General features: G+C 41.4%; 1 protein-coding gene across 6 annotated transcripts in view; it reads left to right on the top strand.

Annotated features, from left to right (window-relative positions):
- The window catches only part of R3hdm1 (R3H domain containing 1), a 96,937-nt gene extending 70,443 nt beyond the window's left edge, over positions 1 to 26,494 (top strand). For all 6 annotated transcript variants that reach the window (XM_051204131.1, XM_051204135.1, XM_051204133.1 and 3 more), the window contains 8 exons: positions 10,130 to 10,284; positions 13,206 to 13,357; positions 14,781 to 14,884; positions 18,073 to 18,245; positions 21,278 to 21,422; positions 23,963 to 24,045; positions 24,456 to 24,540; positions 25,156 to 26,494. In XM_051204131.1, the coding sequence (XP_051060088.1) occupies positions 10,130 to 10,284; positions 13,206 to 13,357; positions 14,781 to 14,884; positions 18,073 to 18,245; positions 21,278 to 21,422; positions 23,963 to 24,045; positions 24,456 to 24,540; positions 25,156 to 25,517 (1,259 nt within the window). In that variant the 3' untranslated portion in view covers positions 25,518 to 26,494. The remainder of the gene's footprint in view (positions 1 to 10,129; positions 10,285 to 13,205; positions 13,358 to 14,780; positions 14,885 to 18,072; positions 18,246 to 21,277; positions 21,423 to 23,962; positions 24,046 to 24,455; positions 24,541 to 25,155) is intronic.
- Positions 26,495 to 27,202: the final 708 nt, after the last annotated feature.

Consider the following 27,202-nt stretch of genomic DNA (forward strand, 5'->3'; position numbering starts at 1 on the left):
TGTGTTAGTTATAAAGCCTGGGGCTTTCAGTTTGCTCACTTACAAAATTAAGGTGTGTTATTGTATTGTCTAGCCTCTGTGAACTTAAAAATTGGAAGATTCTGTTTCTCTTGAGCCATATCAGGTTTAGAAAGGTAAACATCATCTGAGAGATGGTGGCATACACTTTTAATACCAGCATGGCTGTCAGGGAGGAAGAGGCAGCCAAATATGAGTTCCAGGTCAGCCTGATCTACAGAGCTAGTTCAAGGACAGCCGGGGCTACACAGAAAACCCCGTCTTCAAAAATAAAAACAAAACAATAACAACAAAGGCAAATATTAGAACTGAATTAAAATAGTTTGGTGTCTTGCTGTTAATAACTGCTGTCATGCAAGCAGCTGTTTCAAAAGATCTGTAATTTGCCAGTTGCAATACTACACAAATTTATTATTTTAACCCTTTGCTTAAAAGGTAGCTTGGATACTGTACAGTATAATGCACATTTAAAGAAATGGACCCACAGGGGGTGCCTTTAAAAAAGAGTTCGGGTCCTGGCTATATGATACATAGCTGCTTTCATTCTTAGGACTCTTGAGAAGTCTGCAGCTTCAGCATGTGTGGTTAATATTTTACAATAATTGGCCTTGTCCTGAGCTGTTGGATTCGGGGCCGTAGCACTGTCTGAGAGGCGTACATTTCTCACAGTGAACCGGTCTCTTTTTCAGCTGCTTCCTGGCTTCCTTTTACTCAGGTTTTAACTGCTCTTTTTCTTTTTCTTTCCCTTTCTTTTTTTTCCTTTTCCTTTCTTTCTACCTTTCTTTTTTGTGCTGTCTTAAGGTACTAATATTTATTTATATTTTCCTTTATCTGTAGTTGCCTTTTAATCTTACATCATATTCAGAAATAAGGGTTTGGTTTTTAAATGGCAGCCTTGGCTTCATATAATTTACTTTTTAAAAATAAAATAAAGAAAAACTCAAAAAAGCTATGGTTTCTATTTCTTTTCCAAAGCATATTTGGATGGCAGCTTCAGTTTGGTTTGCAGCTTATCTAAAGTGTAGTAATGTCTTAAGCATTTCAAACTTACTAGTAGATGTCAAGTGTGACTCTTCCACCCTTGTTATACTGCTTTTTAGGGGCATAGTATTCATTAAAACAGATCAAATGGACCAAAGACATCCACATGCATTTTAAGTTGCTCGGGCCCTTAGTAAGATATATAATTCAATTTTTTTTTTTCAGTATTGTTACTATTGTATGCCTGTTAAAGGCAAAAAATGATCATCTGAAACTGAATCTGATTTTAGTTTTATAGCCAGCTGATAAATCTCAATATCATTGAATTTTATCTTCAGTTCTAATTTTTCAAGTAACTCAATACCATACATTAAGTTTTCTTACCAGCAGACTGTGATAGCATAGCGGTGAGCCAAACTATATAAGGAACACTTAGAATGAACAGGATTTCCAGGGTGAAGAGTATAAGCAACATTGTAGGCCATAGATTTGAAAGGCCCTGAGGACCGAGGGGAGCTGGGAATAAAACGTGGTAGGGTGCTTGCCTAACAAGCATGATGCCCAGGGTTCTACCTACAGCACCTCAAACCCAGCATTTCTATGTAGTATCTCAATCTCATTACTTAGGAGGTAGAGGCTAGAAGATAATGGTCGTTCTTTTCTACATAAAGAGTTTGAAGCCAGCATGGGCTAACAAAACTGTGTCTCAAATCATAGTAAGGAAACCAAATAACTGAAAGTAACTAGACTGTGTAAAGATTGTTTTTAATTAAAAAAAAAAAAAAAAACAGTAACTAGAATGTGAAAAGGTAGGAAGAATCTATACTGTTGGGTGAATAGAAGCAAATCATACTGTCAGGAGATTCAGTTAGTCACATGGAGGGACCATAAGAACAGATAGGATCATTTCTCTGTTGACAATATAATAGGAACTTCGTGTTACTAGGTGGTGGCCCTGATTTTACTTGGTGTTTTATTGATTCTGTGAACATTTCGTAGTTTTGCATGAGCTACATAGAATCAGGAATTGTATAAGTTACAATTCCACCATCTATTTTCCTTTCCCCTCTCCATTAAATCTGCTGCCACCGAAACATGGAGCATGTGTATTTGGTAAGTACTTACAGGTTTCCTTGAGTTATTTAAGGATAGTTATTTAAATAACGAAGAGCTCTAGCATCTGTGTGGCTGATTTTATTCAGCTTAAGTTTTGCTGACCTTTCTGTTGCGTTAAGGCATGGCAGTAGAGAGATTGGCAGAGGAAAAACACTAATGAGACGGTGTTGGCAACTATGCCTTTCCTCAAGTACAAGTGAGAGCTGGCTTTCATTGAACTTTCCTATATACTCAATAGTACCAGACAAGAGACATACCTGGTTTATAATTCATGACTCTTCTATATCAACATCTAGTTCAAATAAATTTACACTCAGCAATGCGAACGACTTTTTAAAAGCTTAACTTCGTTCACAGTGATTCTTTTGTTTAAGTCTAATCTTGAAAAATGTTAATGTGTAAAAATACACTTAGATTCCTGGTGATAGTCATGATCTAATTATGGCTTATCTGTTTTGAAGGATGCTTTCCATTAACACAAATTCATGTTCAGGTCACCTATGATAAAGTAAATCTAGTTTGTTAGTGTAGATAGCACTTTTCTGCTGAGCACTGTGTTTCCTTCTTACTTTATCTGTTGAAATGGAGTATTCTTTCTAGAGTTGTGCTTGAGCCATCAGTTCATATTGCCCTTGTTCTCTCGGCTTGCAAAGTTGTTGGTGCTTTCTTCAGAAAGTCATGACAGACGTGGGGTAGTACTGTAGCATATGGTCCTTTAACAAAGAATAGTATTGGTTAAAAACACCCACATTGATATCCATACATTAGTTAATTCTATTTGGAATCACTCACTATTGGTGTTTCTTTCCCATCAGATTGACAAATTCCAATAAACGATAACTTGCTTTTCTCTTAAGTTTCTGGTTAATTCTAAATAAGTTACAGAGTTTTTTTTTTTTTTTTTTAACTTTAAATCTCTCATATACTGAAACTCCTTTTGATAAAGAATAATTCATGTTGTACTGGTGGGGGGGTCTGGAATATTTTGTCAGGTTACTAGAAATTATTGAAACTAACTATCCTTTCCTCTAGTCTGAGATTAGATAAGGAACTTGAACCACAGAGCCACTTGTCTTAGGTAACACTCTAATAACACAGGCTTAATGCTATAACACTGCTTTGTTTAAACAAAAGTTCAAAGAAAAGTTCAATCAATTTGAACACTTTTTTAAGAGTATGAATTTTATTCAACATATGCACATAAAGTGAGTCATGTATGTCATTAATGGCCTACTATTATAGGGTACTAAGTGATTAATGACTTTTGGTCTCTATAAATAACAGATTCTTGAAATATAGTATACCCCCCCCCTTATATTTTTAGTGTTTTCCATATTTCTAACTGTATGGTTACAGTAAACTTTGGCCAACAGGTCCCACAGTTATCTTGCATTGTGGAAAGTCCAATAATCTCTTAATATCCTGCTCTTTAGAAAAGTATAATACAAAATTGCATGCTTACTTGTTAGGTATTCCCTGCATTTTAAAATTATTTGAAGGATCAAACATTTCATTGTGATTTCAAAGATAAAAACAAGTCAAATATCTGTCCTAAAACCATTAAAATTCCCCTCATGGTTATTAGTTTTATGGAGGATAATATGTTAAATGATAGTTTTAGTTGTTGTAGTCTTAGAAAGGTTCCACTATAAAGATTCCGGATGTCTCCTACCAGTATGTTTTCCTCCCTTGATGCTACAGTGAATGGAAAGCAACCATGTTGATGGTGGGAAAAGTCATTGCTTCAGACAACAGCAGGACATGAAACAAACTGACTTTCTGCACATGAGGTGTCCTAACTGATGCAGGGTTGGCCCCACTCAGTAAGTCGGACATTGTGGAGAAGACAGCCAGCATCTGTAACAATATCCTGTAGACGCATCCAGAATATGGCAACAAAGTTTTTTCAAGCCAAAGTAGCCTCAAGCAAAACTAAAAAGCTGGATCCTCAAGAGGATGACTGTAGATTGAAGGGGAAGCACTCAGGGTTAGAGACACAGAGTTTTGGGGGACAACCCGGGATATATTATCCTTTGGGCTTGGTCTCCCTTTTCAAATTGTTTTCTACTGAGAAATTCACAAACCATGCCAAGATAGTGGGGACACACTCAGGACAGTATGGGCTGCTCGAATAAACTTTACTCTGGGTGGCTTTTTAACTCACAAGTCTGTAAGTGCTTTCTGAAGTAACTGCTTACTCTGATTTCTGTTTTTGATAATAGGTTTGTTCTCACAAAATACTCTGTAATTCAAGTGAACAATTAGTTGGCTGGCTGGGTCACTTCATTTATAATAATTTGGTTTTCTTGCCAGCCATGGTGGCACATGCCTTTAAAACCAGCACTTAGGAGGAGACAAAGACAGACAGAGGCCAAGTAGGTCTACGTAATTGATGGGAGATGTCATTCTGTATATATGTTTCTCATACTGGTTAATGAATAAAGCACTGTTGGCCAATTGGAAAGCTAGATAGGTGGGACTAGGAGACGAGGAAAGAGGAAGTAGGAAGGAGGAGTCAGCATGTAGACACCGGGGAGAGCACCACGCCAGCTCCTCTCCAGTAAGATGAGACCATGTGGAAATACTTAGATTAATAGAAATGGGTTAATAATTAAGACAGAAAGCAGATAAGACACTAGTAACAGGCCAACAGAATTATATCAAATACAGAGTCTTTATGTGTTATTTGGGGCTGGCACCACGGTGGGTCCATATTGGTGACGGAAAAACCTTACTTATAACACATAATGAGTTCCATACAGGCCAGGTAGGGCTACATAGTCTCTATCACAAAAGAAAAATGATAATAATAGTTAACAAACAATAAACAAACAAAAATGAACTCTAGATTTTTCTACAAGTAAACTTGCCTAGAAACTTAGCTGTGTTAAACTAGAATAGATTGATGTCTCCTCTAACCAAAATTCTCAAAAAAATAAAAACTCTGAGATGCTAATTATTTGAGTATCTCTGTAGTCCTCATCCCACTTCTGCATTGTCCTTGGGGAAGGTAAATCTTACATGCAGATCCAGCTATGCACTGACCGGCTTGTGACCGTGGACTAAGGTATGAGACTTTCTGTGCCTCGTCTCTTCACCAGAACATGAGGATAATTGTGCCCCTTTGAAATAGTTGTATCTATGAGTGTGGAATGAGTTACTTCATGGCACAGAGCAGTGCTGGCCTGAAATAAATTTGCGAGTGTCAGCTATCAATGCTACCCTTGGATACCTTTGAAGCACTGATACTTATCTGATGTTCTAAATGAAAAGGCATAGGAGTTTTGAACTAAATTTAATGCTAAAGGCAAGAATAGCATAGTTTGTCCCAAAATAGCCTGTTTAGCTTTTTACTACATGCTCTCATCCTTAAAATGTGTTAGAGATCAACTGAGTTATTTTCTTTTCCTTTAATGGTTGTACTTGAGGTCTAAGTGTTTGTTTTATGTTGTGTTGTGTTGTTTTGTTTTGTTTTGTTTTGAGACCAGGTCTCACTGTATCATCCTGGCTGGCTAGAACTCACTCTTTAGATAAATAAGGCTGGTCTCAGACTCAGCCCTTGAGTGCTGGGATCAAAGACATGTACCACTACATCTGGCCTAATCATTCATGTCTTAAGAAATGTAGGGACTGGAAAGATGACTGGGTGATTAAGAGCACCTGCAGAGGGCCTGGGTTCGGTTCCAGCACCCACATGGAAGGTCACTGCCAACTGTAGGCTCAGTTCCCAGGGACCTGATGCCCCTTCCGGCCTCCTTGGGCACTGCATGCATATAGTGCACAGACATACGCTCAAGCAAAACATCTGCACACATAAATAAATCCCAGGGAAACTGTCATTTTAAAATACATCTGATGTTTTAGTTTTAAAAAGACATTTTATTTAAACACTTCTTTCCTACTTTGTGAAACCTCTCTTAACCTGATTTAGAAGCATTAAAGAAAAGGCAAGGTCAACCACACATAGAGCAGTAAGTGGTGATTATAAAGGAGTATTTGGATTTATTTTCCTTAATTTTCCATGAGTATCTTTTATCATCACATGATTATTGCATTCTTTTCAGAATTGTTAGTTCTTTCAAATTTTGCATATTAGATACAAATTGAAACAGCTTCATAATCTTTGTAATCGATTCAATATTTTATGGTTAATTAAATGAAATTTGTCTCAGCTGCTGAAAAGTTTTCTAAAAGAGGTTTAATGCACTAATCAGCCACAAATTTGAGACTAATGGGATTTGTATTTATGGAATTCCCAGTTTAGTGAAAGTGACTAAACATAGTCAGCTTCATAAACTGACATTAAAACTTAAACTGTTGCCGTCAGAAAGCATTTTCAAAAATGGGTTGTGAGAAACTAGCCTTTCAGCATAGTAAGTCAGTGGTTTTGTATAGGAGAATGTGTTTTTTCCCATTGTTTTACGTATACATATTGATTGTCTACATTTTAGCTGAGTGATAGTTAATATTAATTGCTTTATTCTGAACTGGCAATTAAGTAGGCGTTAAAATGTCTTTCTTTACTCTTAAATAGTATGTCGGTGTTTTTTTGTTTTGTTTTTGTTTTGTTTTGTTTTGTTTTGTTTGTTTTTCGTGACAGGTTTCTCTGTTAGCTTTGGAGCCTGTTCTGGAACTTGCTCTGTAAATCAGGCTGGCCTTTAACTTACAGAGATCTGACCGAGTGCTGGCATTAAAGGTGTGTGCCACCGCCCAGTGATTTCCTTTTTTTCTTTTTTCTTTTTTTTTTTTTTAAATAAAAGTATACACAAAGGAAAGGAATAGTTAGAAAGAAAAGTTTATGTTACCAGTAGTTTTAGGGGACATTCTATATGCAGTGGACAGAATAATTGGCACAAGAAAACATCTTACGGGAGAGGCATTTTCTTTTAAAGTACCTGTCATCCTTATTTTTAATAAATCCACTGTTGGTCAATTGTTTATGCTGCGTGTGAATGAAAAAAATGTGGACTCATGACTCAGTGGGGTAAATGGGTTAATTAATTTCAATCCAAAGGTAGTGTGTCTACTGCACAGCCATGCTATCTTACTCACACTGGATCTTCTCTGGTCTCGGAAAGAGAAAAGTGTGACATTCAAACTTGACTCTCAGCTTGATTGGATAAAACACCTAGGAAATTTGTAAAGTGTTCCCACCTTCTTCTTTCTCCTCTACCTCTGTGTGCACCTGTGAGTATCTTTCCAGATACAGTTACGCAGAGAAGACCTAGCCTGTATGTGAGTACACCATCCCAAAGGCTGGGTGGGGGTTTATAAAGGAAGGGGGAATGAGGGAGCAGAAAGCCTGCTAACACAGGCATTCTCTCTCTGCTCCTTGGACACCAATGTGGGCTGCTCTGCTCTGTCCTTCCCTCCATGATGGATTGAAACCTCTGAAACCGTGAGCCAAATAAACCCTCCCTCCCTCAAGACAAAAGTGTAACTCAGAAAATGGGTACCACTCTACTCATCCAATGTTTCTTCATTGGGATTCTCCTCTTCCTTTATTGTGGGCCCCTTAGTCCACACTCTGTATCTAACAATTACAGACCACGTTCTGTCCATCGAATGTAGTAATTTCCCCCGTTATCCCAGCCCTTTAGTTTTTGTTGGAATATTCTTTTTCTTTAAGTCAAATCACAGACTTTAATACCTCCCTACCTGTAAGAATTCATCTCCATTTTTTCACAGGACTGTTCATTCTCCAATTCTGTGGTTTTATAGTCTCAGAATTGTCATTTCTTAAAGGCGATCTCATTCTCATTGTTCATGTCACCCTACTGGCAAGTATAATACAAGTTCTGCTGTGTAAATGATGACTGCTGGGTCGGGGTTTTAGATTTCCTGTTACCATTATCTCCAAATGTTAGTGGTGTTCGTCTTATGTGTCTGTATATGGCGATTAGTAAAAATGGGAATAGGAATATAGTGATGCAGATTCTGTAATGTACTATCCAAGTGATCCGACATTAAACCCTATTATGTGGTCTCTGTAGTTCTTCACTTGAATATTCTATGTCAGTGTACTTTCACAAGAAAGTTTTAGGAAAGATGCCACTAAGACGGGGGGGGGGGGGGGGGCTCTAAAACCTGACAAGTATTTTTTTTAAGAGTATTTGTTTTGTTTAAAAAACCACATTTGCAGTGTAGATTGGCTTTCTCCCACCCACACCCCTGTTTTTCCCCTTAAATAGACAACCTTGATCTTTTTTAATAAACTGTAAGGATAACATTGACAATAGGCATTGAGTTCATTAGTTCATACATTACTTAGAATGTGAGAGGCCACGTGTCTGATTCTCCAGCACTACTCAAAAAACTAAAGTTAGTATGCGTAGCACTTGCTGTTCATTGGAGTTGTATGACTATTTAGCTTAAAATACTTACATATTAAAATTCGGTTATACTATAGTGAATTCTGCCAGGGTGTGTATGTGTGAGTGTGTGTCTGTGTGTGTTTTGAAAAGTGGCATTTCAGACATAATGTCTCATGGTCGTTTCCTGTTTTTTGTTCCTGTCTTAATTTTTTTAAAGACAAAACTGTGTCAGTGTATTTGTGTTTATGGTACTTATAATTTATAACTTTGCGTATGAATTTGAAGAGTTTATCGTTGGATGACCTGAAGATAGGATTGAATGTTGTTAGGCCAGAATTTTCTTTCACTCTGTTTCTTCTGTCCATGTCCAAACTTACACAAAATAGGAAACGCCCAGGAGAGATGATAGCAGACCACATATTATCAGTCTCATTTTTACAGAGACGATTCTAGAACATGCATTTTTATGCAGAGTTAGAATGCCATGGAGTCAACTGCATTGATGATTGATGCCCCTGTTTACAGTCAATGCCTGAGGGTTTGGTATAGTTGCTCTCACGTTAGAGTTAAATGAAGATGAAAATTGAAATGTATTTAACAAAGTATATGGTACAGTCAGGGACACAGTCTCACCAGCCTTTATTTACCTGCTGTTTACGCTGCCAGCACACTGGTGGGCTCTATGGTTTCTGTTTTCAGTGCCTTGATGCTAAAGACTTGTTTTTAACCAGGGTTTTTGTTTGTTTTCAATGAAAATATTATTTTTGGTAATGTTTGGAAACCTTGCACTAATTGGTGGTCACAAAAGTATGTTCTTAAAGCCCGGCCGTGGTGGCTTTAATCCCAGCACTTGGAGGCAGACACAGGCAGATCTCTGTGAGTGCCAGGACGGCCAAGGCTGTTTCACAGAGAAACCCTATTTTGGAAGGGGGGAGGGGGTAAGGAATGTTCTTAGACTCAGAAAACAAAATACAATTGATATTTAAGCCTTATTATAGATTCTTATATGTAACAATTTTACTTCATAAAAATAAACATGTTCTTCTTAAAGTTAGCGGTCAAGTTTAACCTTCTTAATAATACAGTTCTCTGTCAGATGAAATTAGTAATGCAGTGAGAAAAGCATCCTTTAACAAGGACTGAATAGCACCTTTCGCTTTATGTTTCTGACATTCATGTCTTGTTGTTTTTATTTGTTGTTATTGTTCTTCCTTTTTTATAAAACTTGAAACCATTCTAAAAACCTGTCCCTTACACATACCTAGTCTTTTGGTTCCCCAGCAGGGCCACTGATGATAGATGCATAGGTACACATCCATTCCGTCTTTACTATTCTCCTCTTAGGACATGAAATTCTTAGCATTTTTAAAAAAGGAATAGTACATATTTACCTCTCACAAATTATTCAGGTCATCCTAATTCCCAGAGACTAGTTCTCATTAAACTAAATAGTGCTTGTTTTTTGTTAGCCAAGGCCGTGACCCTGTAAATTTCCTTAACCATAGAAGAAATCTTTATACGTATTTTGCTTGTGTAGATTTGGGCCAGGGCCAAACTTTATTTCATAGTAAACCTTGTAATCTTACAGTAGTCTTGGAGATTTACTGAATGAAAATCTGACAGAGCTTCCTTAAAATACAGAAACACACTCTTACTTAAAATAAATTTAAAACAACGTTTAACTCATTTTGCCATTACAGGTTATCAAGTTGTGCCCAACCAGCAGCAAAACTACCAAGGAATAGTTGGAGTTCAGTCACCCCAGAGTCAGAGCCTCGTGGGAGGCCAGCCAAACAACACTGGAACCCATATCCAAGGAGTGGTCATCCCCTACCCTTCAGTGCCATCATATCAGGTATGTTTCCTCCCACCCACCTGCTTTAGGGATAGATGAGTTCAGATCAGCTGAATCTATGTCTGTGGCACGGCCATTCTCCTATACTGCTAACCCTTGAAAGGCTGAGGCGGAACTTTGTAGGTTTAAAGCCAATCTGGGCTTGCTTAGAAAGCTCCATAGCAGCCTGGCTATCCAGAAGGGCCTTACTTTGAAACAAACATAAAATAAAACATGATTTCAGCATATTATTTCTGTCCTTTTGTGTCTCTATTTATTTATTTTCCTTTGATTGTTTTTAACTTTTAGTTTTGGTTTGAATTTTTGAGACCAGGTCATGTATTAGTGTAGCTTAGGTCAGCTTGGGGTTTACTATGCAGCTTCAGCAGTGTTCAAGCTCATGGTTCTCCACAATCACGTGTTGAAAACAGAACATTATCATCCTATAAGAGTTTTGTTAGTCATGTCAACTTCATTTACCCCCACTTTGTTATGTGATTCATTTGTTTTGTTAATATTTAAATTTTTTTGAACCACATTGATAATGGCTTGTAAGTTTTGCCTGGTAATGTATTTTCAACTATACAGCTATGTAAGCAAGTCTTCTGATGTACTGTTCACTTCTCTTGAAAGTCTTCTTTGGGGAGAAAAGAATAGAAAGGAAAATAGATATGATGAATAAATGTTTTATATAACAAGATATGGTTGTGCGGACCATAAATCCATATATGTAGAATTTATGTTTATGTGCAGTTTCCCAAACAAGACTACTACTTGCTTGAGTCCCTAAACGTTATGATTTATTGTAAATTTAAAATGCCGTGGTTGGCTAGTTGAAGTGGTACGTACCTTTAATACCAGTACTCAGAAGGAAGAGGCAAGCGGATTTCTGTTAGTTCAAGGCCAGCCTGGTCTACATAGTGATTTTTCAGGACATTCAGAGCTATATTATTGGACCCTGATTCAAAAAACAAACAAACAAATAAAAAATACATGGAAGGCCAGGCATGGTGGTACACATATTTAATCCCAGCACTTGAGTGGTAACGGTAAACAGATATTGTGTGGGTTCATAGCCAGCCTGGTCTACCTGGTCAGTCAGGGTTACAGTTGAGACCTTGTCTCAAATAAATAAAATTAAAATTTCATGAAGTTTGATTCATAGATCTAGAATGGAAAGATTTATTGTTTCCCAAATCCACAAGTTCTTTTCTTTAGGTTTTTGTTTTGCTTTTGTTTGTTTGAAGACCGGATTTAACTGTGTAGCCCTGACTGTCCTGTAACTCGATCTGTAGAGCAGGCTGGCCCCAAACTCACAGAAATCCGCCTCCCTCTGCTTTGTGAGCCACACTTGACCTAAACATATGTGCATTATGATGTTAAATTTGCTTTCCCCTCTCCCTTCTTTAGGGAGTGGCCTAGTTTACTTTGTGTTGCAGTGATAAACACTTTGACCTAAGCACTTGGAGAGGAAAGGGTTTCTTTCCTCTTAGTTTACAGCCCTCAGTCAGAGCAGCCCCTTCACACACTTTAGCAGTTCACAGATTAGGTAGATGTTGCGCTAAGCTAATGCGGCAGGCAGGCAGGCAGCTAGGAGCCAGCTCTTCCGTTCTCTTGCCCCCAAGCCTGGCTGTCTGCTCGCTGCAGTTGACGAGGCGTGGAGGGTGAACAGCTTGCTTCCCCCACCCATGCCACCACGTGGCATACGAGGGAGGGGCAGGGGCCACAGGCTCGCCTGGGCGCCTCTCTCCCCAGCAGTCAGCTCCAGTGTGCTGCCAAGGCAAGGCGCAGGGCCTACAGCCTGTGGGAGGCGGTTTGGGCGCCCCTGTTCTCACGCCCCAGGGCTAGCTCTCCTGCCTGGCATAGGTGGCAAGGGCTCATGGGGGAAGCTGTCTTCCCCTCACCCATGCCAGCCCGTGGCTGACTAGGGAGTGTGGGGTCACTGTCATCCTCCTCCCCACCAAGAGGGTCAGCTCTGCTGTGCTACCCAGGAGAGGTGCAGTGCCAATTCTCCCATTCTTGTGACCCCAGGGCCAGCTCTCGCACCCGCCACAGGCAGCAAGGGGAGGGGGAAAGGAGGGGTTTTCTCCCACTCCACCATAAGGCAGATGAGGGGCGGGACTTGATCTCCAGTGCACTATCAAGGGTCAGATCACTTGCCCTCTGACAGCTCTTCTGTGCTGTGTGGGCTGGGTTCAGGGCCCCAGCCAGTGAGGGCAGCGTTGGTAAGTCTGATGGGCTTAGATTAAGTAGCCCTAGGTGGGCAGCTGTGACCCTTGACATCCATGTGGCCCTTGGTGGCAATGCTGGCCAGTGTCTCATGGGTTGACAAGTGAAGGGATACGACCAGAGCGCCATAGCTCTCACTATGCCCTAGTGGACTTCACCGACTCCCTCCCTGAACCCTTTGCCTGAGTTCAATGTGTTATCTCTTCATTGTCACACGGTCATCCTTTTGCTCAAGGCTTTTTTAAAATTAACTTTTTAAAGGATAAATCAAGTTTCTCAAAAATGGAATGCGCTTAATCTATTGTATGAGTCGTGTCTATAGACTATAATGGTACTGCGGTGAGCTTATTGTAACTAACAATAGGTATTTTTGGATCCCTAGTCATGGTTTTCTCTGATGATACAATAAACCAGATCAAGCCGAATCAAAAAGACCAGGTTTAATGATCCAAGTGCCCCCCTCCGTGACCCCTCCAGACCCCAGAAGTGAGGCAGAGGAGGGAAGAGGAAAAATCAATGGCAGTCCTCTGTAGGCATGTTGAGCTTTGAGGGAGGAACCTGGACTTTTGACAGCCGGTCTTTCCGAGGGGAACTGAGGGGCTGAGATGGAGTTTCCAGCCAAAAAATGCTTTACAAGTTTATAGGAGCTTGACGTGAACATCTATAAGGTTTAAAACCTATTTCTTCTATTTAAATTGTCTTTCAAATTTTAGGTTTCACTGCCTCAAGGTTCTCAAGGAATTGCCCATCAGACTTACCAACAGCCTGTTGTGTTCCCTAACCAATCTAATCAAGGATCTCTGCCTACAACAGGGATGCCAGTGTACTACAGTGTCCTTCCACCTGGCCAACAAAGTAATTTAAGGTGAGTGTGACACAGGAATATAGTGTGCTGCGCCATTGAAAGTTGACCAAAGGCTTACAGTTAACTAAATTCCTAAGAAAAGGTATTATGCTATTTATCTAGTCATTTTTTCAGCTTTTTCTAAGGCTAGCTGTGTTCCTAGAACGTCAGAGAAATCTTTGCTAACAGAGATATAATAAAGGATGAGGAACTTAACTGAATGGCCCACTTTTATTTATCAGGAAAAACGTTAGTAAAGCAGTCATTCCTATGTTGGGCTAAGGCTGAACAACGGTAAAGACAGCTATGCTCTTCTGAGTTTCTTCCATGGTGCTTCTGACGTGCTTTTGTGAGGGAAGAAGATCAAACTACAGAAACCTGTAAGATGGCCGAAGCTTTAGGATTTTCCTTGTTTGCTGTCTTGAGTGCTTTCTTCCAGATAGGTTAACACTTAACGGTATGAAGAAAGGTTGGAGAACAGTGGGTACATTCAGCCTTGTAAGCTATGCCAGATGACTATAGTCTTGAGGTCTGTACAGCATTGTGACTATTAATAATAATATACTGTGTAGTGTACCTTATAATGTTGGCATTGGGGCTGGAGAGATGGCTCGGTGGTTAGGAACACTCACTGCTCTTGTGGAGGGTCGGTAGGGTGCCCAGAGCCCATATGGTGATTCACAGCCATCTGTAACTCCCAGTTCCACAGAACCTAAAGCCCTCTTCTGCCCTCCCCAGGCACCAGGCACACACATAGTGCATATACGTAACTCAAGCAAACAATTGATACACAAAAGATTAAATAAATCTCCAAAAGTATTTTAATATGTTAGATTTGGGGATAAATCTCATATACTAGGGCCAGGCGGTGGTGGCACACACCTTTTACTCCCAGCAGAGGTAGGTGGATGGATTTCTGTGAGTTCGAGGTCAGCCTGGTCTACAGAGCGAATACCAGGACAGGCTCCAAAGCAACACAGACAAACCCTGTCTTGAAAAAAACAAAGTGACTTCTTCTTTTCTTGTTTTAGGTTTTTTGTTTTTGTTTTTTCCAGACAGGGTTTCGCTGTGTAGGCTGGCCCTGAACTCACAGAGATCATCTGCTTCTGCCTCCTGAGTGCTGAGATTAAAGGCGTGCACCATCACTGACCAGTGTGACTTCTTTTTTAAAACACTATTTGAACACTACAGCAGAAATGTTAGAATGATCATAAAATTTTCAATGGTGGGATTAGGAGATTGGTTTTCAGTGTCTCGGTCAGTGCTTTGAACATAAAGTGTTTTTTACTGAACGATCACAGTTCAAAGAAGAGCTAAATGGAGTTTGCCTGCCAGTTTGAAAAGTATGTCCATTTCAATAAACTTGGAGGGATGTTTATTTCAGACTCTGTAGTCATCTGTATTTCATCATACTGTTTTCTTTGTTTGGTGTTTTACCCTATAGCTCTGCAGTCAGTTACTTACAGCATCCAGGGTCAGAACAAGTACAGTTTCCTCGAACCACATCACCATGCAGTTCTCAACAGCTCCAAGGCCACCAATGTGCAGGTATGCCTAGACAGCTGTCACGGAGGTCACGCACGGTTCCTTCATTTGAGGGTAGTTGTCTGGTTCTCAGCTGACAGCACGCTGACATGCACTCACATGTACTGTGGTGAGTCAGCCTGGCATGTGCAGCTCAATCCTACAGTTTCTAATCCTAGGCCTTTCTTCTGCCTCCGTTCTCCCCCTTTATGCTCTTGCTAATCTTGGGAACCCTTTGCTAAACCCTCTTGATTATTCTCTAGATCTTCCTGTGTAATCAGATCAGCTTACTACCCTTTGTTAACACCTGGTAACCCTGGTAACCCTTGCTCCTGCTGAACCCAGAAGTTGAAAAGCGTGCCAGCCTCGATAGTTCCTCCTCTTTAAATCTCTTCCTACAGCCTCCATAGAGGAGTAGTGCAGAGGTCTCAGAACCATGAGTCTTCTGTGGCTCTCTGTCACACTCACAAAGTCACTGTTTGTCCTGTAATAGAAATTTCTTCATGGCATTCTATGAATAAAAACGCTCAAGTTTGGGCTGGAGCTATGACTCAGCACTCTGCTCTTCCAGAGGATCCTTCCTTGTTCAGTTCTCAGCACCCATATGATGGCTAACATCCTGCTACAACTCCAGTTCTGAGGGATCTATTCCCCTCTTCTAGAATTCTCAGACACTGCAGGTACATGGTGCACATGCATACATCCACACAGACAAAACACCATGCATACGACATAAAACTAAATCTTTAAAAAAAAAATAAAATTCAGATGAACTTAACTTTTCTTCCTCCCTCACTAGCAAGTCCCCCGTTATACATGTGTGGTCAGATACATAGAACCTTATTTCTTACTGCAACTGCACATATTTTTCTTTTTACCCCCGTTTGAGACTGGGTCTGTCTTTGAAGTCAAACGAGCCTATAACTCACTCTGGCCTCAGGCTGGTCTCAATTCAAGGCTTCTCTCCTGCCTCAGCCTCCTGGGTGCTGAGAATTACACTTTCTCACACCAGAAGTACTTGTTTTACTGTTTTTCCTTCTCTTAGGAACGACTGTTCCCTTGATCCTCTCTTTGTCAAATGGTTCTCCGGGTCTTTGAAAGCTTTAATGCTGTTCTCTGCTTCTGTAAGACCTTAACACCAATCTTTAGCACTGCACTGTGTTTTCCTGTGGTGGTTGTTGAGATAAACAGTAAGAGATTGTCAGTAAATGACTAGCTGAGGCTGTGTCCATCCTGGGCCACTTTCAGTTGAGGCTTAGGAAACCTTGAGACACCCTGCCCTGTCAAGCTGGTTTTGTATGTCGGGAATTGGAACCACCATTAGGATTACTATAGTGCCAACTAAGGTCCTGAAGAGAAGGGCACAGTCCCCATCTCATACAGCTTAATGTTCTTGATATCAGGTGAAGTACATACTTACCTCTGAAAATGGAACCTATTTTTAATGCAGCACCCAGGGAGCAGGGGCAGGCAGATCTCTCAATTCAAGGTCAGGGAGGTCTTTAAAATGAGACCCGTCTCAGCCACCATCAGCTCTGCCATGTACCCACAAAAAAAAAAAAAAAAAAAAAAAAAAAAAAGGCTGTATGTAGTGGCACACATGTATATAACCTTTGTACTTTTTTTTTCCTTTTTAAGATTTACTTATTATGTATACGGTGTTCTGCCTACATGTATGTCTGCAGGCCATAAGAGGGCATCACTTCTCATGGATGGTTGTGATCCATCATGTGGTTGCTGGGAATTGAACTCAGGACCTCTGGAAGAGCAGCTAGGGCTCTTAACCCCTGAGCCATCTCTCCAGCCTCATGTACCTCTATGGTAGACGAAAGGCAGGCAGAATCAATGCGACACTCAAGGGCCCTGCTGGAGACCCTGCCTCAGTAAGATGGAAGTTGTCCTGTCTCTCTCTCCATGTGACTTGACTCAATACATGTGCCCTTGTGTCCATGCATACATACCCCCCCCCAAAGAAAATTGTGTATATACATATGTATATATTTTTTTCTTCTAGATGGTTTCTCTGTAGCTCTGTTGCCTGTCCTGAAACTCACACTATATATAGATTAGACTGACCTTGAACTCACAGAGATCTGCCTATCTCCCCCAATGCTATGATTAAAGGCATTTGGCAACATCACCCAGCAATAAATATATTTTTGAATGCTATAGCAGTAGTATGTATGCAAGAAAAATAAGAAGGTACCCTTGTTTACTTATCTGTACTCTACAATTAGCAAAGTGTTTATTGGGGTGTGTGTCTCACTCTGTGGTGCACATACATGTGAAGGTCAGGGAACAGCTCTCAGGAGGTGTTCACTTCCCATGTAGGTCCTAGAGATCAGGTCATCCAGCTTGGTGGCAGGGAACTTTATCCACTGAGCAATATAGCCAACCCTCAGCAACATGTTTTTATGTATATACAACCCTTGCAACGCTATAAAATCAGCCTAATTAGTTCCGCCTAGCCTCCTTTTTCAAGTGAGAAAGTAAACTAAAAGATGTGAAATTGTGTGTGGTAGAATTTTTCAAAGTACTAAAATTGGGCTCTCTGACCCCCTTGGACCATATATTCTCTGCTAGTTCACCCTATACTTTCCTTTTGTTTTTGTTCTTATCTTTCTTGTTGGTTTAGTTTGGTTTGTTTGTTGTCTTTATATTTGTTTGTTTTTTGAGACAGGGTCTCTCATTGTATCCTTAGGTGTCCTGTAATTCTGTGTAGATCATGCTTGCCTCAAACTCATAGAGATCTGATGCCTCTTGGGATTAAAAGTATATACCACCATGACTGGCCTTCCCCTTGTTTATGGTAAAATACTCACAGAACTTGCCTTTATTTGGAAATATCTGTTTTACACATTAGGAGCATTGACAAAGTATATATTTTGTGCTGTTATCTACAACGTTCCTCCATATGTTAAGGTCTAAAGAATTCCAGCTTCTTGTTTTTTGTTTTGTCTTTTTGATTTCTTTGAAATGTTTTGTTTGCTTGTATTTTGTTTTTGTTTGTTTGAAATAAGATCTCACTACATAAACCAGGCTAATACAGGCATGTTTCTTATATGTAAGGCTGCACTAGAGCTCTTATGGCTGGTAAACATAGGTATAAAACCAAATCAGAAATGTGAAACTAATGTTGTTTTCCTGGTGTTCCAAAATAACCATTAGTTGCTTAACTCTGACTTCAGTGTACTAACTGTCCTGGTTTCCAGCTCTGCCACAGCAGCCACCTGGCGGAGGGATGCTGATGATGCAGCTCAACCTACCGAACAATGCACAGTCTCGGGCACACTCACCCCCACAGTGGAAACAAAACAAGTATTACTGTGACCATCAGCGAGGGCAGAAGTGTGTGGAATTTAGTAACATAGATAATATTGTCCAGGTAAGCTTTTTGTTATCACTTTGTTGTTTGTGTTTGTGAGTCAGTCTGGATGTGTAGTACTGTGGCTGGGAAATCACATTGTTCTGCTTGCTTCTGCCTCCCTGAGATTAAAGCTATAAACCACTACTTGTGGTTTGGTTTGTTATTTAGAAACAACCTTTTCATCACATACGATGACAACAGTGTATCTGAAGGACTTCTAAGATTAATGGGGGCATCTGAATAGTCCTGACGTCCAGGCATTTATATCAGTGTTCCAATATTATTTTCCGACTTTTAAAGTAAGGTCTTCTGTAGCCTAGGCTGACCTCAAACTCTTGATCCTTATACCTTAGTTTTGTTTGCCAGCTTATTTATATTCAAAGTAAATTTGACCTAAAAAAATGTCAAGAGAGCTGGGCATGCTAGCTCATGTCTCTAAGCTTGCAGCATTTAGAAAGTTGAAGCAGATTCTAAACTTGGCAAATGAAAAGCCTCAAGCACCAGGTGTCTTTTCTGTTGCTATGAAAAGACACTATGACCAGTCGTTTATTGGGGCTCACTGTTCCAGAGGTTTAGACTCCACGATCATTATGACAGGGTTCACCGTGGCAGGCAGGGAGGCATGGTGCTGTAGCAGTGTCTTAGTGCTAACCTTCACAAGACAGAGAGAGAACTAATGAGCTTTTGAAACTTCAGAGGTTGCCTCGGGTGACACGCCTCCTCCAGACAGGCCACACCTGTCTCCTGATCCTTCCCAAAAGTTCCACCAACTAGGCCTCAAGCATTAAAATGTAAGCCTGTGGGAGCATTCTTATTTAAACCACCACACCAGGTATGGCATTACTTGCCTATATATAACCCCAGTGCTGGGAAGTTGGAAGCAGAAAAATAAGGAGTACAAAGGCATCATTAGCTACATAATGAGTTGGCCTTATTGGCTGTACTTCAGACCCTACCAATCAACAGAGAACAAGTAAAAATTGTCAACATGCTAAAACCAGTAGGTGAACATGTTAGTGGGGCCTTTAAAGTAGACAGGTTGGGTAAATAACTTTGAACCTAGTGAACAGTTGTACTCGTCACTTGTCAAAATAACTAAAGGTTCAAATATCATAGATGACTAATTACTAACACAGATAGTTTATGTATAGATTTGCTAACTGTAAATGGCCAACGGCCATTTATTTGTGTTCATTTGATTTGGGTGTATGTGTGTCTGTCTTGTTTGTCTGGGGGGGTGGGGGTAGGGTAGTAGGGGGGTGCTGAGGAATGAGCTCAGAGCCTCGTGCATGTTGGCAAGTGCTCTGGCAGTGAGCTTCACCCTGATCTTAAAGTATTTCATCTTTCAAATTGGGAAAGTTAAGTGAGAGATAATCTAAAATGTTAGGGAACAGCTAGTTATAAGGTCTCTTGGAGTTTCTGGGTTGTATAACTTATTCCAACTCTTTTGGAATAAGTATTGGTAACATTATCCCATTTTCTAAAGCACACAAGGTTCAAAGTCTAGTTCAAAAATTTGCTTTTGGAATTTTTTCCAGTAAAAAAATGGTATAGCAAGCCAGGCACAGTGGTTCTTAAGATGCTGAAACAGGGTAGCCAACCTGGTCTTGAGCTCCTGTCTCAGAGAGGGGAAAAAAAAAACAAAACAAAAGTCAACATAACTTATCTTCAAAATAATCTTGAGACCTGAGTCTTCAAAGACATCAGAGTTTTGAAAGAACTTGTATCAGATGAGAGAGTACTGATTGCATTATAGTAGGTCTAGGTCAGGACAGTTTTGGTTCTCGTGTGAATTCCAGAAATATAGGGGATGTTACTGCTTCTCTGTTATTAGAAAGGACATTTGTCAAAATTTGAAAGAACTCTATAATTTAGATCATAGTATTATATTATTGATGTCTTGTGGTTTTATAAGAAAATGCTGCCCCCACAGACTGATAGCTGGGAAGCCAGCATGGGACTGACTCAGAGGCCTCCCTGAACATGGGTCTCAGCCAGAAGGACTGAGCAGTCTAAGGGACCTCAGACAGTGGAACCAGGATGTATCCCGGGAGCACAAAAGGACCTTGCGGACACATCCCCCATGGAGGGATAACTGCCTTAACCTAGAGACAGGAGAGAAGCCCTAGTCCCTACTTCAAGTGACCTGACAGATCTACATGACCCCACCTGGATGGCATTGCCCTACATGTGGAATTGGGGTGGGGGGATGGGAGGGGAGGGTGGTCAGGGTGCATGTGAGGGGGCAGAGAGGGCAAGAGGGAGGGAGAGAAGGAGGGAGGGAGGGAGGGGGAACTGGGATTGGCATGTAAGAAAGAAAGAAAAGAAAATGCTGGGGACTGGAGAGATGGGTAATGAGGTAAAAGCATTGGCTGCTCTTCCAGAGGACCTGGGTTCGCAACACACAGGTGGCAGCTCACAACTGTCTCTAATTCCAGTTCCAAGGGACACAGTCATAGTTGTAAGAGAGGAAACAAATGAATATAAAGAATATGTAAGCGGGGTATGGCCGTGTATGCCTGGAAACCCAGCATACAGGAGGCAGAGTTGGGAAGATCAGCAGTGAGTTTGAGGCTAGCCTGGTCTACATAATGAATTTGAGGCAAGCCAGGCCTATACAGTAATATTGCCAAAAAGTAAAGAAAACATCAGCACAATTTAGGAAACTTTTGCATTATGTGTAACTATTTTCCAAGGTTGAAGTTATTTTGAAATGAAGTATTGTAAACATTTAGTTTAGAAAAGAGTGAGTAAGTATGTATTCTAATTGCAAAAGCAGCAGCATTATATGCCAAGTTGAATAGCAGATTTCAATAATATAGTAGTCTGTTCTCATTTTTATAATAATGATGTATAAATGCAAATGCATAGGACCAGTATGCATAGGAATAATCTGTTGCTTGTGTTTGAAAGGGAAGTTTATTCATAATGATTTAAGTTTTTGGACAGGTATCAATTTCTAATTCAGTGAGTAAAAATTTTGTCCAGACGGTAATTTCTCCACTGCCTGCCCCAAGTGTGACCTAATCTCCTTTCTGCTGTGACTGCAGCACAGTCCTCAACTTAGCAGCCCCATCATTTCACCTGTGCAGTCACCGGCTCCAGCTCAGCTGTCCACCCTGAAGAGCGTCCGACCCTCGGGACCACCACTTTCCATCATGTCCCAGTTTGCTCGACCTTTTGTCCCTGGGCAGGGTAAGTCTTCGTGAAACGAAAGCACCCCAGCGCACCTGCCACTCCTCTGTGTATAGTTGCGTATGCTTGTTTATTTTGCATGACCGTGTGCATACATGTGAAAATCAGAGGACACCGTGCAGCAGTTGGTTCTCTCCTTCTGCCACTTTAGTTCCAGGGATCAAACGCATGTTATCAGGCCTGGTGCCAATGCCTATATTTTATAAGTAATTGTTCTATATTTATAGTGTGTTTAGTAAGAAATTGATTAAGCATTTATACAAATAATGTGCCTGCTCATTATTGTTGCCACTGTGTCTCAGTGTACGTAGGGAGACAGAAAGGCCTGTGATGATTGTGAACTATTGTAGAAGTCATTTCATTTACCTCTAGCCAAAAAAAAGAAAAGAAAAAAATGTGAAAACCCCAATGTCCATCAGAAAGAAATAGATACATTACATTTGTGTCATTTGGTACACTGCTTTCATATTAGAGCCATGCTTTAAAAATTGTTTTTCTTTTAAATGATGTATAGGGGTATGTTTTTTTCCTTTGGAGTCTGTGCTTGTGAGTGCAGATATCCATAGAAGCCAAAGGTCCCAGCAGCTGGAGTTACAGATGTTCTGAGCTGCCTGACATAGGCATTGGTAACCACACTCGGGAACTCTAGAAAAGGAGCAGATGCTCTTAGCCACTGACCCATCTATGTTCTAGTTCCCAGAGCCATATTCTAAAGAATCATTTATAGGGCTGGAGAGAAGGCTTACGTATTTAACTTCTCTTACAGAAGACCTGAGATCCTTTCCTAGCAACCACATTAGGTATCTCATAGCCACCCATATTTCCAGTTCCAAGGTGTCCACCCCTCCCCCCTTTCTGGCCTCTGCAGGCATGCCCTCATACATAGATTCAAACACATTTGCCCACACTCCTTTTATTATAAAGGAGTTACTAAATGCGTAAACATCCAGCCAGGCAGTGGTGGCTCACACCTTTAATTCCAGCTCTTGGGAGGCAGAGGCAGGCGGATCTCTGTGAGATTGAGGCCAGCCAGGTCTACAAGGCAAGTTCCAGGACAGCCAGAGCTATAATGCAGAGAACCCCCCCTCCCCCACTCCCTCTTCCCTCTCCTTTGCATCAGCGTGTAGCTCTCGGGTACTGCTCCAGCACCAAGCATGCCGTTACCTTCCCCACCGTGATATAATGGATTGAGTCTCTAAAGCTGTGAACGAGCCCCAATTTAGTGAACTGCCTTGGTCACAGTGTCTCTTCACAGCAACAGAACAGTGACTACAAACTGCTCTTCCAGAGGACCCCGGATCCATTCCCGGCACTCACATGGCAGTTTACTGTACCTGTTTACTAGTTACATGTCTGTAACTAGTTCCAGGGAATCTTGTGTTTTATTTTGACCTCCATGGCACTGAATTATATATGCAGACAAAACATCCACACATTAAAAAATGTTTTTGGTGGTTTGGTTTTGTTTTTTTAAGAGTGCATAAAGTTCAGTTCCCAAAACCCACATCCAGCAACTAACAACAACTTACAACTCCAGTGCCAAGAAATCGAGTGCCTCTGAGCTCCACAGACAGTCACCTGCACGTGTGGGCATACACATATGCAGACACACATGCATACTCCCAAGTTTTCACATATTCTTAAAATAAATAAATGGAAGTGTCGAAGAGCACCTAGCCCAGCCTTTTATAAGGAAGCATCTCTGCTTATTGCCACCTCAATCTTTTCTTTCTTTCTTTCTTTCTTTCTTTCTTTCTTTCTTTTATTTCTTCCTTTTTGTTTTTGTATTTTTTTTTTTTTTTTTTTAGGTATCAATGCTCTGTTTGTATGTATGCCTACATGCCAGAAGAGAGCATCAGATCCCATTATAGATGGTTGTGAGTCACCATTTAGTTGCTAGGAATTGAACTCAGGACCTCTAGAAGAGTAGCCAGTGCTATTTACCTCTGATCCATCTCTCCAGCCTGCCACCTCAATCTTAACACACTGGAAATAAATTTTGTCATATAAAAAAACTAAACCTAAGATGTCAAAAATTTTAAACAACTTTCTGTGTATCCTAAGTTTTTGAGCACTATTGATTTGTTTAATTTCACCATTTTGACATACACAACTCTGGCTTGTTTACAGCGTGCGTGCGTGCGTGTGTTCTTTCAGAAGCTTATACTGGCTCTTTGAACAAGTTAAGGACCTTTGTCATTTTAAAAGAGGACATCTGGTCCAGTGAGATAGCTCAGCAGTTAAAGGAACTTGCCTCCAATGCTGGTGACCGTAAGTTCAGTCCTCAGCACCCACATAGCAGAAGGAGAAAACTAACTTCCACAGGTTGTCCTCTGGCTTCCACATGCCCTGTAATTTATTTAGCCTTTGCACACTTACAGACACACAAATAAAATTTTAAAATACATTTATTGTCTATGCTTGTTTCCCACCAAACATGTTTTCTATGTTTATCTTCTTTCTGAACAGTTAGCAAACTCTGGTAAGTACATTACAGCCAAGAAGAGGGAACCATGCAAAGTGTTTTTACTGACTTTCAGGAGATGCCAGGTATCCACTGCTTGGCCAGCCCCTGCAGTACAACCCTCCTACTCTTCTTCATGGACACATTCCACACCAACAGGTATGACAGGTAGCTCCTACGCCACGGGCTCTGTTGCTGAACACCCTAACTGTTTCTGAGAATGTCAGAGGTTCCGGGACCAGCTGTCTGCACTGCCTGAGTTCTGGGAGTCCTCAGCCAGCTGCTGATCCTTGTTAGCACTGGCCTAGTATAGAGCAGAGCAAGGGACAAGGTGGCAGCTGCTCGCTGACTGGTGCTTTGCTACTGATACCAGAAGATGGGGGTAGCCACAGGCACAGCACCCTTGTTTATGAAAGCCAATCCGCAGGGCAGGTCCTAGTGAGATGAGCAAGAAAGCAGACCCAGCCTGAAATTGGGGTAATTTCTCTCAAGTACATAACCCAAAGCTGGTTTGGGTGCTGTACTCTCAAATGGCATAACGTAGTTTGCAGCTCCTCCTGCTTTTGTAGGGTCAGTCTGGCAGCAGGCATGGAAACCGAGGACGCAGACAAGCCAAGAAAGCTGCCTCCACTGACCTTGGAGCCGGCGAAGCAGGTATGTCCGCAGATGTTGGTCTCTCAGAACGCACCCCACCACACCACTAAAATGGGCTCCATTCTCCTAGAGTTCTTTCACGGAGTTCCTAGAAATTCCTCCATCTGTGCCTTCAGGTTCTTAGATGTGATGTGAGTGTACACATGGTAAGGCCTTAGTAGGTAGCTTCAGGAGCAGTAAAGAGGGAGGGCCACAGGGAAAAGATGTGTCTGAGAGGAGCAGGGAGAAAGGACTCATTCTCACCAGCAGGAAGCAGCCAGTGAGAAGGTGTCGTCTTCCTGTGGTGGTGCTTTGCCCACATACGTGAGTTCTGCTGTGGGTGGGGACGGCAGGTGCTGCTCTGTTTACTTCACATTGGAGTGGGCAGCTCAGAAAGGGTTTGCCCAGTGACCGGCTCTAGAGAACACCACTGGTTAGTGCTGCGCCTTATCAGGGTAGACTGAGATCAGTAGCTTAGCACTCGGTGTTGAGTGGGAATGCTCTTAAAGAGGAAAGGAGGTTCTGTGAGTTTAGATAATGTCAGAGCTGTTTCCTGTGTCATCTGGGGCAGCAGAGACCTGATCCCACGTCTCTGGTGAAAGGCGTGCGTTAACTCTCTCACCTTTTCTATGCTAGTTGTTGGCAAAGTCTTGGAAATCACAGAGCTACCAGATGGGATAACTCGAGTGGAAGCTGAGAAGCTTTTTGGGGAACTCTTTAAAATTGGCGCCAAGATCCGATGGCTGCGGGACCCCCAGTCCCAGCCCCAGCTACATCGTCCTGCTCTCTGCTGTGGTAGTGGGGATAGCACTGTCCACCCCGAGCGCTCTAAACCCAGTGACCTGGCCTCTACCTACACTGTCTTAGCCACGTTCCCCTCCATCTCAGCTGCACAGAGTGCGCTGAGGAAGCAGATCCACTCAGTGAACAAGTTCAAGCTGAGAATGAGCAAGAAGCACTACGACTCCCACGTCTTGGAAAGGGCGAGTTCTCAGTAAAGCAGCCGCCTCTGGACCCTCTATCATCCCCCGCCCCGCCCGCCTGCCCGCCCTCTCCCCGCTGATTGGCTTGATTCGTGGAGAGGATGTTAATATAGAGGCTCCTGGGATGTGTGGCCACATGGTACAGCTTTTGGAAGAAAGGGAGGGGGAGATGCCCATTTCACCCCAGTGACTATAGGAACCCACACAGGAATGATACAGAGTAAGCAGCTTTTTCTAAGGAAATGCTGTTCAGATGCCTCCTAACTTTTATAGTTATTTTGTTTTATATTTCTGAATTCTTGTATCAGATCCAAAGCTCTATTGTACAGCAAATTATTCTTCAAAGTGATTATAACCAGTTGCAGCCTGTATTTCTTTTTGCGGCCAGCACAGTGTGAACCAGCTCAGACTTTGGGAAAAAAAAAAAAAAAAAAAGAATGCAGGAATGGAATAACCAAGTCAAAACCATGTCAAAACTATCCTCTGGGGGTGCTGAGGGTGCTGAGGAGACCCACAAATAGACAATTACTCCTCCACTGAATTGCTAAACACAGAAAAGTTTTCCAGGAAATCCAGAACTCCCCAACAGGGTCCTTCCTTCATTTAGGTAGTATGGCCATTAAGTGTAAGGTAATTATGTTCTCAATGCCTCTTAGTAAAACCACTTAGGTTAAAAAGAAATAGGAATCATCCTAGGCAGGAAAATTATTCCACTTTTTTTTAAGTGTCCTTCCAATAACTAAATGCCACTCCTGTGCATTCTCCTGTGTGGATATTTTGTCACCTGAGGAAATGCACGTGACGAGTGCTGAAAACTTCTTAAGTGGTTTGAATTTTGTTTTCATTGTTTGCAGCGGATTACTGGACATCAAAGATTCATTGCACTTATGAACAAGGAACCTTATTTTCAGTTTCTGTGTAATTTTGCAAGGCTGTACAATGTGCTGATGCAAGCCTTTTTCAGTTCAAGAGAATAAATGTTTACAAATGTAGACCCATTTTGTCTTTTTTTTTTAATTTGATACCTCTTTAGGGGCTGCTGAGGTGGCTCATGAGGTGAGAGCATTTGTTGCTTATCAATCTCTAGAACCCATATGGGTAGAAGGGGAGAACCCACTGCACAAAGTTGTCCTGTGTCCACAGTGTGCTTTCCCACAGTGTCAGAAGCAGTAAGAGAAAATAATTGGTGTCACAGCTGACAAGAATAGGATCTGCACTCAGTCGGGCTCAGGAAAGTTAGCTTTCCTGGTTCCCCACTGAGGGACTTGTGCCCTGTGAGCAGTGGACATAGACCTCGCCGCCATTATTGTGTGTCGAGGCAGCACATCCACACTACTACACAAAGCAGCTGAGTTATTCTCCACATCCACAGTAGAAAAATGTCCACGCAAGACCTGAGCAGAGGCCAGCCAGGAGGTCTCTGTGAAGGTGGTCTGATCCTTGCATCCGAAGTCTTTGTGGGTCAGTACCCAGCTATTCCAAGGCCCCATGTCTGGGATTCTCGATGCCTTAAGAGCTGAGACTGCCACTCACACATCGAACCCATCAGCCTTCAGCATAAAACACTGCAGCAGAGTGCATTGTTTCTGATTTACTTCTAATTCCTTTTGGATTGTTTTATTCTGGGCATAGGAATATTAAAAAGGCATAAAGGAAAGACAGGAGGAAAGCCTGAGTCAGAAACAGAAAAGAGATCAAAG

Source organism: Phodopus roborovskii, unplaced genomic scaffold (assembly GCF_943737965.1).
Source record: "Phodopus roborovskii unplaced genomic scaffold, PHOROB, whole genome shotgun sequence".
Classification (NCBI taxonomy): Eukaryota; Metazoa; Chordata; class Mammalia; order Rodentia; family Cricetidae; genus Phodopus; species Phodopus roborovskii.